Source organism: Equus asinus, chromosome 2, assembly GCF_041296235.1.
Source record: "Equus asinus isolate D_3611 breed Donkey chromosome 2, EquAss-T2T_v2, whole genome shotgun sequence".
In the NCBI taxonomy this organism is placed as follows: domain Eukaryota; kingdom Metazoa; phylum Chordata; class Mammalia; order Perissodactyla; family Equidae; genus Equus; species Equus asinus.
Window position 1 is genome coordinate 56,129,204 of NC_091791.1, and position 13,787 is coordinate 56,142,990.

General features: G+C 37.7%; 1 protein-coding gene across 17 annotated transcripts in view; it reads right to left on the bottom strand.

Annotated features, from left to right (window-relative positions):
* The window catches only part of CTNNA3 (catenin alpha 3), a 1,499,312-nt gene that overhangs the window by 699,857 nt on the left and 785,668 nt on the right, over positions 1–13,787 (bottom strand). For all 17 annotated transcript variants that reach the window (XM_070488663.1, XM_070488665.1, XM_070488664.1 and 14 more), the window contains one exon: positions 9,699–9,779. In XM_070488663.1, coding sequence (XP_070344764.1) covers positions 9,699–9,779 — 81 coding nt within the window. The remainder of the gene's footprint in view (positions 1–9,698; positions 9,780–13,787) is intronic.

Here is a 13,787-nt window from a genome sequence, read left to right on the forward strand (position 1 = left end):
GACTTCATGGTAATTAAACCAAGTTAGATCACCGATTATGCCAGCTGATAATAGATTAATAGAGCAAGGAGAATAATAGATGAGTTTGCTGTCCAATTTTCTCTGTTCGCATTAATTGTTCTTGCCCTCACATCTTAAATTATTAAACAAGTATAACATTCTGCTACAATTAGTTCTTTTAAATTAGATTACACGTAAGCTTATAAATGACAATCAGGCAATTACTCTACTCAGCACATATTTTCTGAAATTTAAGCTGTGTTGGAAAATCATTGTACTTATAGAATATTGAGCCCTTAAGGATCACAGTATCTTGAAATGTTTCATTAGCAATGTCAATGACTATGAATGACCCCAAAGTTTTTTTGGTCAACCTTTTCATTTAATTTAATAACCTCTATACAATAAAACAAAGAGATGAATAGATATAAGACAGGAAATCTACAATTTGCCTTTCATGAAAATTATACTTTATGGTATTCTTTTAAAACCAATAAACACTTATCCTAGTTTTGGATTACATGGGAATAATACCTTTTCGAGGGGTTGAATGATGTAGTTGCTTCCTATAACAATGATAGGAAAATAAATCCATAATAATTATAGATTTTTAAGAGAAAATATACCTGCTTAAGATGGTAGAGCTTACTCAAAAGAACTGAAATTTTCTGGCTACCAATAATTTCACAATGGCTCTAGGAAGATTCTCAAAGAAAGATTCTGCTTGGCATGCAGAAAGGCAAATCACTAATGGCAACTAATTAATATTTACTGAGCACTTACTAGGGCAGGGTGCAGAGTGCGAAGGGGTTACAAGGCAAGGGGAAGACCTTGAGTAAACAAACAACGTGTTTGATGTCTGTGAAGAGTGGACCAGGGAAGTCAGGCAAGAGATCATAAATTAGCTGGGAACCACAAGTTATATTATTAGTTTCACAGACATAAGACAAAAGTAGAAGGAATCTCTCAGATGAGGAACAGTTTTCAATGATCATCCCTCCCCTTTATCTTTTTCTTCTTTCATTTGTAACCAGGACATGTAGAAGGAAGGCAAGGAGGAGATCTGCATTAGAAATAGGTGATTTAAAGCCTGCATACACATGGGAGGTAATTCAAGCTGAGGATGCAGGTAGAATCATTTGGAGAAAGACACACAGTGAGGAGAGGTCCAAGAATGAAATCTTATGAAATACTACAATTTGTGGGAGTCATGCAGATGGAAGGGTAAGACCTTAAAAGAAAATGAGATCATGGCCAAGAAACAAAGAGAGCAAATGACCAAAACTAAACGATAAACTTTCAAATAAATCTCTATATCAATACTCTTCAAATGAACTTCAAATGAAATTAGGTTTCATTTGAAATACTCTTCAAATGAAATTATGTTTGTTAGGATAACTAACAAATGTAATTTTAATGCCCAAATCATGGACTTGCTGAATCTTCTTTTCTGTGTATTTGATTTCATTCAATTCAACAAATATTTCTGAAGACCATTTCCTTACCTTTTAATCAAAAGCAAGGTATCATTAGAAACATCAAGACAGAAGCACATGGTCCCTCATAATCTAGTGTAGGAGTGAGAATCATTACATATTACAATAAAGGAAAACCAGGAGATTGAGAGCAAAGAAATTTGAAGAAAATAATAGGTTTCAGTGTCTAATTTTAAAGATAAGTTAAATAAAAAGAACCAAGATTTATCTATTGGATTTGACCACTAGGAGGTTATTGATGAAATTAGCAAGAATAGTTTCAGTGGAAAAGTAGAAGCAGGAGTCCTACCACTATGGTTTGAAGAGTACATGGAAGAAAAGGAGGTGGAGACATTGAGAAAAAACTCATTTCCGGTACAGCCTGCATCACTTAACATCAGGGATACGTTCTGAGAAATGCGTTGCTAGGTGATTTCATTGTTGTGCAAAACATCACAGAGGGTACTTACACAAAACTAGATAGTATAGCCTACTACACACCTAGGTTATATGGTAGTAATCTCATGGGACCACTGTTGTATATATGGTCCATTCTCGAATGAAAGATCATTATGCAATGCTGTAATTTGATTGTGACATGAAGAAGCAAGACTTGGTATTAACTACATTGAGACACAGGTTTAAAAAGCAATCGTTTCTCATGTAAAAGACTTTGATGTATGTTCTCATCTACAGCTATACCCAGAAAGTCAAGTTGTCCTCTTGTGCTTTTCAAAAAATACATTTTGATTTATCATCACACAAAAATCTAGAGAGACAGAGATAACCATTATCTTACATTGTGCCAATTTTTGTAACCCCTTAAATAATTATAGCAATCTTCCTCCAGCACAGGATGCATTTGCTATGGTCTCACTTCTCCCTTTTGTGGTGCCATGTTTTGTCTTCTCTTCATTTTAATGGCATTTACTTCCCTGTTCTTTTATTTCTTGAAAGTTTCAACTATATTTTCCCTGCTATTCGCTCAGTCCTTCATCCCACTTACAAGTGTTGAAACACATTGGAAAAGTGAGGCTTGAGGTATAGCTGATTTACTATTAATTAAACAATAAATAAATAAACTCTTTGGATAAATTATTTTTTAAAAAATTAAAGCAAATTAGGATCACATTATTTGTTTCCTTCTAAGGCATGTTGCTAACTACATAACACAGTGAGTGAGAAAAGGCCTAGCACAGGGGGTGATATTACATTCAGTAGGATAAAACAGAAGGACTGGAAAATGAGCTTTCAAATAAGTTTGGTGCCAGTGTTTTCAAAATTATGTTGGAAAATGGTCTCAAATTACCTGATGTAATAGAATGTCAGATATAATGAGAAAAATAAATCTTCTTTTCTGTAGTTGTATATTCATTCCATTTAACAAATGCATTTTGAACTTTCTCCCTAAGGGCAAGGCACCATTCTAGGCAAGCCGGGGAATGCCAACATGACAAAAACAGGGTAACTGTTAGGGAGTGAGAGATACACAGAGTTGATGAGTATCTTAAAAGAAGTGCAAACAAATAAGAAATAATTAGCTCTGATTGTCCTGGTGAAGAAGGTTTCTGTAAGGATGGGATATATGTATTCCATTTTAAAAGCTGAATAGGATGTTAAGAATTGGAGCAAGGAAGTGGGAAGCATAGCATTTTAGGAATAGAGACTATCATAGGCAAAGAAAATAGAGGAATCCTCAAGGCATCACAAATATCTAGTGTGGTTTGAACATAGTGATAGAGTAAGGATTGAAATAGGACTTTATCGGTATAATGGAAGTACTGGAAAGCATTTCAGGTAAAGAACAAATAAGACAAAAAGATTAAAAGATGACAGAAAGAAATGGCCAGAGGGGCTGGCCCGGTGGCCGAGTGGTTAAGTTCGCGCGCTCCGCTGCAGGCGGCCCAGTGTTTCGTTGGTTCGAATCCTGGGCGCGGACATGGCACTGCTCATCAAACCACGCTGAGGCAGCGTCCCACATGCCACAACTAGAAGGACCCACAACGAAGAATATACAACTATGTACTGGGGGGCTTTGGGGAGAAAAAAGGAAAAATAAAATCTTTAAAAAAAAAATAAAAAAAATAAAAAAATAAAAAAAATAAAAGAAATGGCCAGAAATTGGTGACTTGTGTGCAACTTTAACATACTTGTGATAACTTTAAGACAAACTTATGATACTTTAAGAGAGCACAGTCAGCAGGCAGGGAGAAATCTTTCCATTTGAAAGCATTTTAACCCATGCAAAGAACAAACAGTGCAATTAACTCAACCAACCCATGATTTTCTTACCAGATTGTCTTGCTGATTCCAGATCATTTACCATCACATTCATAGCTATGATTATGGACTTGATTCGGGGCTTTTGGTGCTTTACTTCTCATCTATGGGACCAGGCTCTGATTTCAGCTGTTACTATGGAAAACAGTTCCTTGGCCTCTGAAGATATCCCATCTCAAGTGCATCCCATGCTTGTCTTTGTTATTCTTTCTCAGGGCCTGCTCCAAGTCTCTGTAAGATTCTCAGCCCAAGCACAAACAGCCTGGAAGTTCTGGAGAGTCAACACCCCTGGGAGCAATGCTCCACCAATGGGCATGGAAGCTACTGGAAAAAATTCCCAGCCTCCGTCCATTGGTCAGACAATTCTGGGAGGCATTGGGTCCCTTCTCAGAGGTCCTTAAGCTCTGGTTGCCTATAGCAGGAACCTCAATAACATATCCTTTCCTCCTTCCCTGCCTGTTTTCTTACACATCATGTTCTCTTACACTTGCTTCTTGGAATCACCTCCCAAATAAACTACTTGCACTAAGGTCCCAGTCTCAATATGCACCTTCAGGGGAATCCAATACAAAATAGGCACATTTGTCTGGTGTTAATGTTGTCTGGTCATGTACCAAGTAACAGACCAACATCTTAAATAAACTACTCATTGGTGATCACACTTTTCACTTCTGCTTTGCATATCACTGGGTTGATTCTGCCATTCCTTATATTATGATGACTGTGAAACAGAAATTATTATGAGCTAGGACTAGAAATGCAGATGAGGACATGATATGGAAGACCTTGAATGCTATGCTAAGCAATTTTCTTTATGTGTTCTGACATTCATTGGGATTTTTTTTCATTTAAATTACACAATCATCTATATATATATATGTGTGATATCTAAGTAGTCTCTATCTTACTTATTTCCGTATCATTTTCATGCCCAATGGAACAACTCATTCTTTTCACTCGGGTGATATACAAAACACTTTAAAGGAGAAGTCAATTTACCAGTGTAGAAATAGGACACTCTTAGAAGCCGCAGCACTAAAAATCTGAAGTTAGTGGGAGGCCAATAGGCGTTAGAGGTATGTATTTTCGACAAGTACCTGTTTTTTGCAGCCAGGCATGAAAGATGTGAGGCACAAAACCAAACTGAGGGACTCTCCATCTTTTTTCACTACAGTTTAATAAAAGGCTTTGAGACATCAATTTTTCTATTTCCCACTAATATAAGTGGTCTGAGATCTCAAATAAAATAATATATTTCTCCACAATTGAAACCCCCAAGTGAAAACTGGAAGAAATCCTGCCCCCTCCACCACCAAATAAGGGAATAGAAAGAACGAAATAGCAAAGGGAAGAAGAATGGAAAGAAGAGGAAGTGTGTTTTAGAAAAGAATCATCTTCAGGGCCGGTCGGGTGACACAGCAGTTAACTTCACAGGTTCTGCTTTGGCGGCCCGGGTTTGCTGGTTTGGATCCCAGGTGCGGACATGGCACAGCTTGGCAAACCATGCTAGCATCCCGCGTATAAAGTGGAGGAACATGGGCACGGATGTTAGCTCAGGGCCAGTCTTCCTCAGGGAAAAAAAGAGGAGGATTGGCAGCAGATGTTAGCTCAGGGCTAATCTTCCTCAAAAGGAAATGCAAAAAAGAAAGAAAAAAAGAAAAGAATCATCTTCAGTGAACTAGAAAAACATATATTTGTGTATATTAATACCATTTTAATTTTAAGTAAAATAGCAAAATATGACTTTCTGAACTCAATTGACTAATAGGAACTAAATCAACTAATAATTAATTCAGCATATACTTACTGTGCCAATTTAGTGGGACTTACATCTTATGAGTACCTAACATTTTTTGATGAAGAGGAGGAGAAGGTATAAAAACCTATATTTTTTTCTGAGTGTGGCACTGGTACCACAAACATGGAGAAGAGAAGGATATAGCAATTTAGCAACTCAGCAACTAAAGAATTAATCAAGTTTTTGTTTCGTTTGTTTTTACCAGAATTTTATTTTATTTAACATACTTCAAGTCCTTACTTTCATATTTACAAAACAGATATTTTTTCCTCAATATACACAAATAAAAATTTTAACCTGCCCTTAGTGAAATCAAATGCATATTTCACTCTGCATAATACAGTAGAAATGGAATATATTTGATTGTTTTCATTTTTTAATGAAGTAAAGGAGGTTTAGGAATCCTTCTCCCTTATTAAGAATTTCAATAGCTATGCAGTTCTCAAATGAATGCTGGGAAATAAGACTAAAAGAAGAAGAAAATTTAAATTTAAAAAGACATGTAAATAATAAGGAAGGAAATAATTATGACAGTAAAATCAGTGTATTAGGCAGTGGGGGTTCTGAAGGTGAACAAGCCATTTTCCCTGGCCTCTGGCATGATGGTTACAAATTTGGGCTGGGGTTGGATACCCCAGACTCAAACCTCACCTCTACCAGTTAGCTGGGTGATGTTCAGTAAATTGACTCCCCCAAGAGATGGAGATAATAATACTATGGCACTATTTCTTATTTCAGGGACAAAAATCAATAATGTAAAGACAACAGTTGGTAGAGAGCTTTGGAAAGCATTTACTAAAGGAGAAGCCTTGTCATAACTATCATTTTAAGGGTTTACAATCCAGTGGGAAGAAAGATCTATTATAAAAGAAAATACAAGCAGAATATGACCATTGCTGTAACAGAATTACACGTGCTGTAACAGAATTATAAGTGCTCTGGGAAGAAAAAGATTAATTCCAGCTGGTGAAAATGGCAACGGTTTCATAAAAGAAATAGGATTTACATTAGTCTTGAACTTCCTGAGTTGATTAGGAGTTGGGTTGGGAGAGTAAGGGGTGCTGTGAAGGCACCAAGTTGAACAGGCCATGTATACAAAAGACACGTGTGTTTGGCGTTGAGGAGGTAGGTGACGGAAAATTTGGTGACTAGTGAGTAGACTCTTTAATCAGAGAACAGGTTATGTGCTGGTGTGATGAGGAGGAGGAACTGAGGAAGAAAGCAGAAGGGGAAGGAACATTAAGAAAAATGGGGAGTAAGTCAGGGCCAAATTACAGAGAACTTGGAACACCATGCCAAGGACTTTTGCCTTTGTTCTCTAGTACAACAGGAAAGAAAGTCACAGAGCAAGAAGGATGAAACAAATAAACACTAACTCATCTCCTAGGACACTTCATCTTATTGCCCCAAAATATATAACTTGCTTCTCCCCAGATATGTCTAAGCTATCTCTCTCATTCCTCAAGGAAGTCCAGTGATTCTCTGAAGCAAAGCTAAAATGTTTGTGTACTGCTGATGGACAAGCCATGGGTGAGCATGGGCAGGAAGATGGGCTCTGCTTATTTTTTACTAAAAACAAACAAACAAACAAACACAGATCTAGAACAAGACATGAACATTAAATATTCCAAAGAAAAACATTTTAAAAGTAGGGGCTTTCTCCTTCCTGTGTGAAAGAGGGTATATATGCTTAAGACTGCTTGATAAACTTTGTGAGAATAAGAAGAGGTGGAGACGACTCGTGTTGCGGTTTAAACTAGTTTTTATTATTGCCCAAAGCATAAACCCCAAGATGGGAAATGAAGTCCTAGGGAGCACAGGTAAGGATACTGAGAACAAGGCACAGCAGCTACCTCATTGACATTGAAGACTATGGGTGTCGCCAAAGACAGCTCCTAACAATCCCACCCCTTCCTGTACACACAGGCCACTTCTCCCACGAGAGACAGAGCTGCTTCTTGCTCCTGTGGAACTGGGGCAGGATTTGTGACTATTTTCATCTATGGAAAGTGTAGGAAACAACATTCTGGTGACTTTAGAGCTCAGGCATTAAGAAGGCCTGGCAGCTTCCATCCCTCCTTTCTTGGAACCTTGAACCATCATGTAAGACATGCAGGCTACCCTCCTTGAGAGAGAAGCCACATAAAGAGGCCCTAGAAGATTAGTCACCACCTGGAGAGAGGGAAGAAGAAGAAGCACTGAGCTCTCAAATGTCCAGCCCTGAACCCAGATACAGTCACCACTTGACTGTCACTATGTGGGAGACCACAAGTGAAAACACTACGGAAATGGACCTGCTGACCCCCAGCCAACCCAGAATCGTGAAACATAATAAAATGGTTACTATTGTTTGTGGTGGTTTGTTAAGCAGCAATACTTAACCAAGACATGAAGATGTTGACCTGTGAAACCAAAGGGAATTTTCATACCTCTGGAACACAACAGTTCTCTACAAGCTGGAAACATTCCCTTACTAGGAAGAAAAGTATTAGTAATCGGCAGTGTTCTTACTGTATCTCGCTGATGGTGGTGAGGTAGAAATACAAGTAGAATTGTGAGATAAAATATAAGATGGCTGATTAAACTTGAATTTCAAATAAACACAACTCTTTTTAAAATATAACTATGTCCCATGCAATATTTGGGAGATATTTATACTAAAACATATTTGTTTTTAATCTGCAATTCAAATTTAACTGGGCATTCTATGCTTTTATTTGCTAAATCTGGTAATCCTACACACAAGGATTGCTTTATCTTCACTTAAGAAAATATAATGATTCCAAAAACGTTGGAGGTGTAAATGTAGATGAGTTTTTTGTGCATAACCTTGTTGAAGGCAGTGACTTTGTTGAAGGAATGAGACTGGAATTAGACACGATTGTTGACAGTTCACAGAAACAACTTTCCCAAGTCCTGAGAGGAGCGGATGGAGTAGAAATCCGAAGGAAGATCCAGAATGGAAGTCATGCAATGAACAGGGAGGGTGGCCCTGAGGATGCGCTCCTGAGTCTGCCGTGGGTTATGACCTGATGTGCGTTCAGCGCTCGTTCTGCCTTAGGTAGGTCACCTCGCTACGCTGGCCTGCTTTCTTATCTGCACCATAAGACAGGTTGTGCTAAGTTCCTTCCAACTCTTACATTCCATGATTCTAAGTGCTGACAGTAGAAATAGAATTCACATTAAGGCCATAAAGTTGAGAAATTGGAATTTTCCCAGCCTTCAAAATTATGTTTTTTCAAACAGCTAATGCTAACTGGCTGGGGATCCCTATTTATTCCATTTCCAAATCTACTTCTGAATTAAAAGATTGCTCAGGCCATTTTACTAAATCTTCCCATTAAACTGTAGTAATATAGTGCATTAAAAGCTTACGGTTGAAAAGCTTTTGCCCCTCTTTTGTGAGTTAATGGTGACCACGTTAAAGTTGTACATGAAAAAGAACTCTGGTTATTAAAGAGTAGAAGGGAACGGAAGGTAAATGTCTTCAAAAATAGCTAAGTCTCCATATTTCTAGGGAAAAAAATTTTAACTCCTAGCATAATACTGGACTTCTAAATTATTAAAGAAATCCTTTCTAATCCTACGTTCCCGAAGGCCTAAGGTTAAAAAGTAGCCTTAACTTAAACAGAAACTAATTTTTGAAGCATCCTGAAAAGAATTGGAAGGAGAAAGTGGTGAGCTCTCTGAATTACTGGCTGTTTACTGTAAGCATTTGGATGACAAACCCAGTTATTAATATAATAGAATCAATTCACCAACATTCCCTAAAAACTCACTACATACCAGGCACTGATAGGCATTTCATTCAATCCTCGCAGCCTTATTAGGTATTATAAACTCTATTTTATGGGTTCAGAGAGGCTCAGGAAGATGAATCTGTCCCCAAGATCACACAGCTGATGAGGGCAGAGCTAGCATTTGAATGTCACTGCCTGACATGAAGTCAAACACTCTTTCTTCTGTGTTATGTTTGTCGCAAAATCGGTTGAGGTACGTAAATGTGGAAAGTATATATTTATTATTCTTGCTTTGTGTTCTAAATTAATTTGAAAAAAACAAAAGCAAGAAATAAATACTCCAGCAAGGGAAAAAAGCTTGTCTTTGCATGACGTTTCTGTTTGCACGTCTCTCTCTTCCCTCACCTGTCTGCGAAGGTCTCTGGTCTTCTTGCACATGTTGTCTATTGCAATATTCAGGGTATTACTCCTTTCCTTTTTTCCAGTCTGCAAGGGAGAAAAAAAATGGCATGAACAATGGTATCAAATTATTCTTTATCACTTAGCAATTTGCTTTCTAAATTTCCTGAATATAACAGCTTGAAAATTCAAGAATAGGTTTCAAAACTGCTATGATATTGCATATGATTCATAAGCACTTCACTTAAGACTAAGTAGAATGGTGATTAAAGCTCACATTATTTTCTTCTTTAAGCTCCTGTAATATTTCTGATACAGAGTTGAGCTGCATTTAGTGTGGCAGTAGGCAGAGCTTTATCTTCAAGGAACTGCGATCTTCATTCTTAACAAGTCGACTCTAACCGCTAAGCATTCAATTAGCTTAAAAGCATTAGATGCCCAATTTGTCAACTTCTGTGGGAGTTTCTGAAGTCATTTTCACGGTGTATTGTGTAAGTTATGCAGAGCCATATTGGAGTTTTGCTAAACACTAAATAAAATATGCAGTGCAAATTCATACAATTTGCAAAAGTTGACCACAATTTTAGCTGACAATATTCCAAGAACAAATTGTTTCAAGTAAGAACTGGATGCTGTTTTTGGCTTTTTAAAACAATTTGTGCAACACCTTTTCCTTCTTTAAGCAGAATAATTCTCTCTGTTATATCCTTAACCTAAATCTTTAGGCTATTAAGCACATAGAGAGTCACCTTGGTTGGTATTTTCTACATATTACTTTTGTGAGAGACAACTGAATTGAATCTGATCACACTTTTTTTCAGTGATATCTTATATAAAAGAGATTGAAAAAAATTATTATGTGGTTCACCTCTAGGAATATTGCTACTATTTAAATTAATAAACTGAAAAGGGCTGTTGGGAGGAGACCTTGAAAATCTGTAAGGCAAGTTTAAGCAGTTGATAACTGAGGGAATTTACAGGATGAACTCCATGAGGAAAGACATTGAGGGAAAGTATAGACCATTAGGCAGCATGCCATACGTTACCCCCAAAGACTAAACCCGTACATCAATCTATACCTTCAAGTGAAAAGACTCCTTTACAAGATGTTCAAGACCATCTGTACCCTATCCAAACCTAACTTTTCAGTCCTATCTTCTGCAACATCTTCTCAAGTGCTATCATTTACAGTGACAACATTCCTATACTTTTCTATCCCCTCTCCCAAGTTCTTGCATATAATGTACCTTTGACTTCAGCAAGTGTCTCCCCAAATAACCCCCTGTTGAAATCCTACCTGTTCCTCAATCGTTTCCTCAGAGTTCCCCTGCCCCGCAACAATTCTGCTCAAGAGTAAACTGTCACCTCTCCTTGTTCCAATAGCATTTTGAAAATTTCCCAATATACTCATTCTGTTACTGGGCATTCCCATCACTCTTACTATTCTGTTAGAATCTTGATGTTGGCAGGTGTATCTTATTTTTTTTTTCCCTTCCTGATAGTAACTTGCATAGGACTTATTGAATTACCTCAATTAGTTTATAAATGAATAACTTGATTCAAAACACAACATCCTTCCATTAGGGGCTTATTATATGCCAGGAATATGTCATAATAAATTCTGGAGAAGATTTTAGCATCTACCCATGAAGGCAGAGCTAAAACACTCTCTTAGCTGAGGTTGCTTCTACCCACCTAAACCTTGGTTAGACCTAGGTTTTTCAGGTAGCAGTGTTATTGATATTTAAGATGGGAAAAATTGCCCCATTTGAGACCATCATCTTATACACTGCAAGATGTTTGGCATCCTTGGACCCCTTTCTGCTAAATTTCAATAACTACTCCCAGGCAATATGACAGCCAAAAATTGGCCCTACACATTTCCAGATGCCTCCTACAGTGAAACACAGCACAGGAGTACTAAGTCCTTTACCACACGTTATTTTTGAGAGTGAGCATGCAGTATGTGCATAATGGAGACTGTGTCTGATGCAGGGAGGGGGAGAAGATGGAAGGAGAGATAGGAGAGAGAAATAAAGCTCCGGATGTCAGAGCAATAACAGCCATGGTGGCAATCACCCAGATAAAAGTTGTGGCTACTTTCACAGCTCCCACCCAGCATTCTCCACGCCAGCAGTGGAGAATTATGAGAAGTTCCTGCAGGGCAATATAAGGCGGTGGCATAAACAGATAAACAATGGGCTATAAGACAGTTTCCAATTTTACCTAGAGAATCTACTCCTTATTCTCCAGTTTCAGGCAGTATAAGTTCTTGGTTGTAACTCTTTCCACTTCATGAAAGCAGAGATAGTCAAAAGGGGGCAGAAGTGGGACAGGCAAAGACACACACACACACACACACACACACAGGGCATTAGGAATAATGTGGGAGACTCCTGTTGTGTTGGCCATAAAAACTCACTAGCTTCTATGACGTGATTCATCAGAACAACTAAAAGATGCCAGCCTTCTCAAAGCTAGCAGCAGTGGCACACAAAACGTTAATAAAGGATGACAGGAGGTGACAGCATGAAGAGATTCAATAAGAACTATAAAGATGATTTCCTAGTTTCTACCCAGAGCTTAACCTTAGTTTAAAACGTTTCACTGGGTCAAAGACATTTTGTTCTCAAGGTAATAATAAACAGTCCTATCATTACAGAAAGTATATTCTCCCTTCTTTCTTCCTTTTCTCTCTCTCCTCTCCCCCATCTTTCTTCTTTTTCACCTCCAGCTTTTTATTGGGTCCTTGCTCTATTTATCCAGATTTATTTGGCTTTAGTCAAACCATTTTATGCCTCTTTATTCCTTTTGCATGGCATAAAAATAAATAAAGCAAGGAGAAATAGCCCATCTTGCTTAAAAGCCTTCATTCCTTCTGTTTTCAAAGCCTTAACAAATCATGAAGCAATGAGCTAGGACTGAAGGTGAATTGTGTGCGCTGAGGTAAGGGACAGAAAGGGCAGGATATTAAAGCACAACCACAGATAACAGTCAAAGCCTGCCTATATCCCACGTGCTCAGAAGAGAGGATGTTCCTTAAAGGCAGCCTTGACAGGAGCCATCATTAAGTCAATACAGCCCTGCTAATGGAAAATGTACCACTTACACTGGAGTGCCGAGGAAAGATGCTGAGAAAACATGGCATGGATCAGCACTGCAGAGGGAAAGCAATCACATTCCTCATCAGAAAATAAACTGACAGGAAAGACTTTATTGAAAAGAACAGCTCTGAGCACAGACTTGATTCAATGAAATTTCAATAAAATTATTGCTGCACGTTATAAATACTGTCCCAATGTGATCCAGGCTTAAAATCTTAACTATGAGTCTTTCCATCAATTCTGCCTCACCACTGCTCCCATGTAACTACCACAATTAACTGCTCTCTCTTGTTCTTCCCTAAAAGCTGCCCTCACATTTGAAAAAAGTTTTTTGTAAATAAACTCTCCTTGAATTATCCTAATTTGAGTGTTCCATCTGTTTCCTGTTGGGACCCTGCTAGAGAGAACTTTCTAACACTGTGTTGTCCACTATGATAGCCATGGGTCACATGTGGCCATTTAAATTTAAATTAAATTAAAATTAAATAACATTAAAAACTCAATTCCTCAGTTCCTTAATTTAAAGAGGAACAATAGTCACATGTATCTAGTGGCTACTGTATTATACAGCACAGATATAGAACATTTCCCTTATCACAGAAAGATGTATTAGACTGCACTGTTCTAAAACATCTTTGTTTCTTCAAATGTACGAGTTCCTACTTTTACACATAACCTTTTATTTGAGAATAAAATAACAGGCAAGAAACAAACAAACAAACAAAATTTCAACCCTCAAGGTGTTTACTCTCTGGTAAAGAAACTTGCGGTCGAATTATGTCCCTTCTTTGTGCTAAAATCCTTCTCTCTATTCCCATTGCTGATGGAATTAAGAGCAATCTCTTGATCATGTTGTTCAAGGCCCCACATGATTTACTACTGTATTTACTCATCAATCATTAATGGATACCTTAATGGATCCTTTATTTTCTATGCAATGCAATCATAGCCTAGGAACTCTGCTCATATAAAAACCTCACTTGGCACTTCT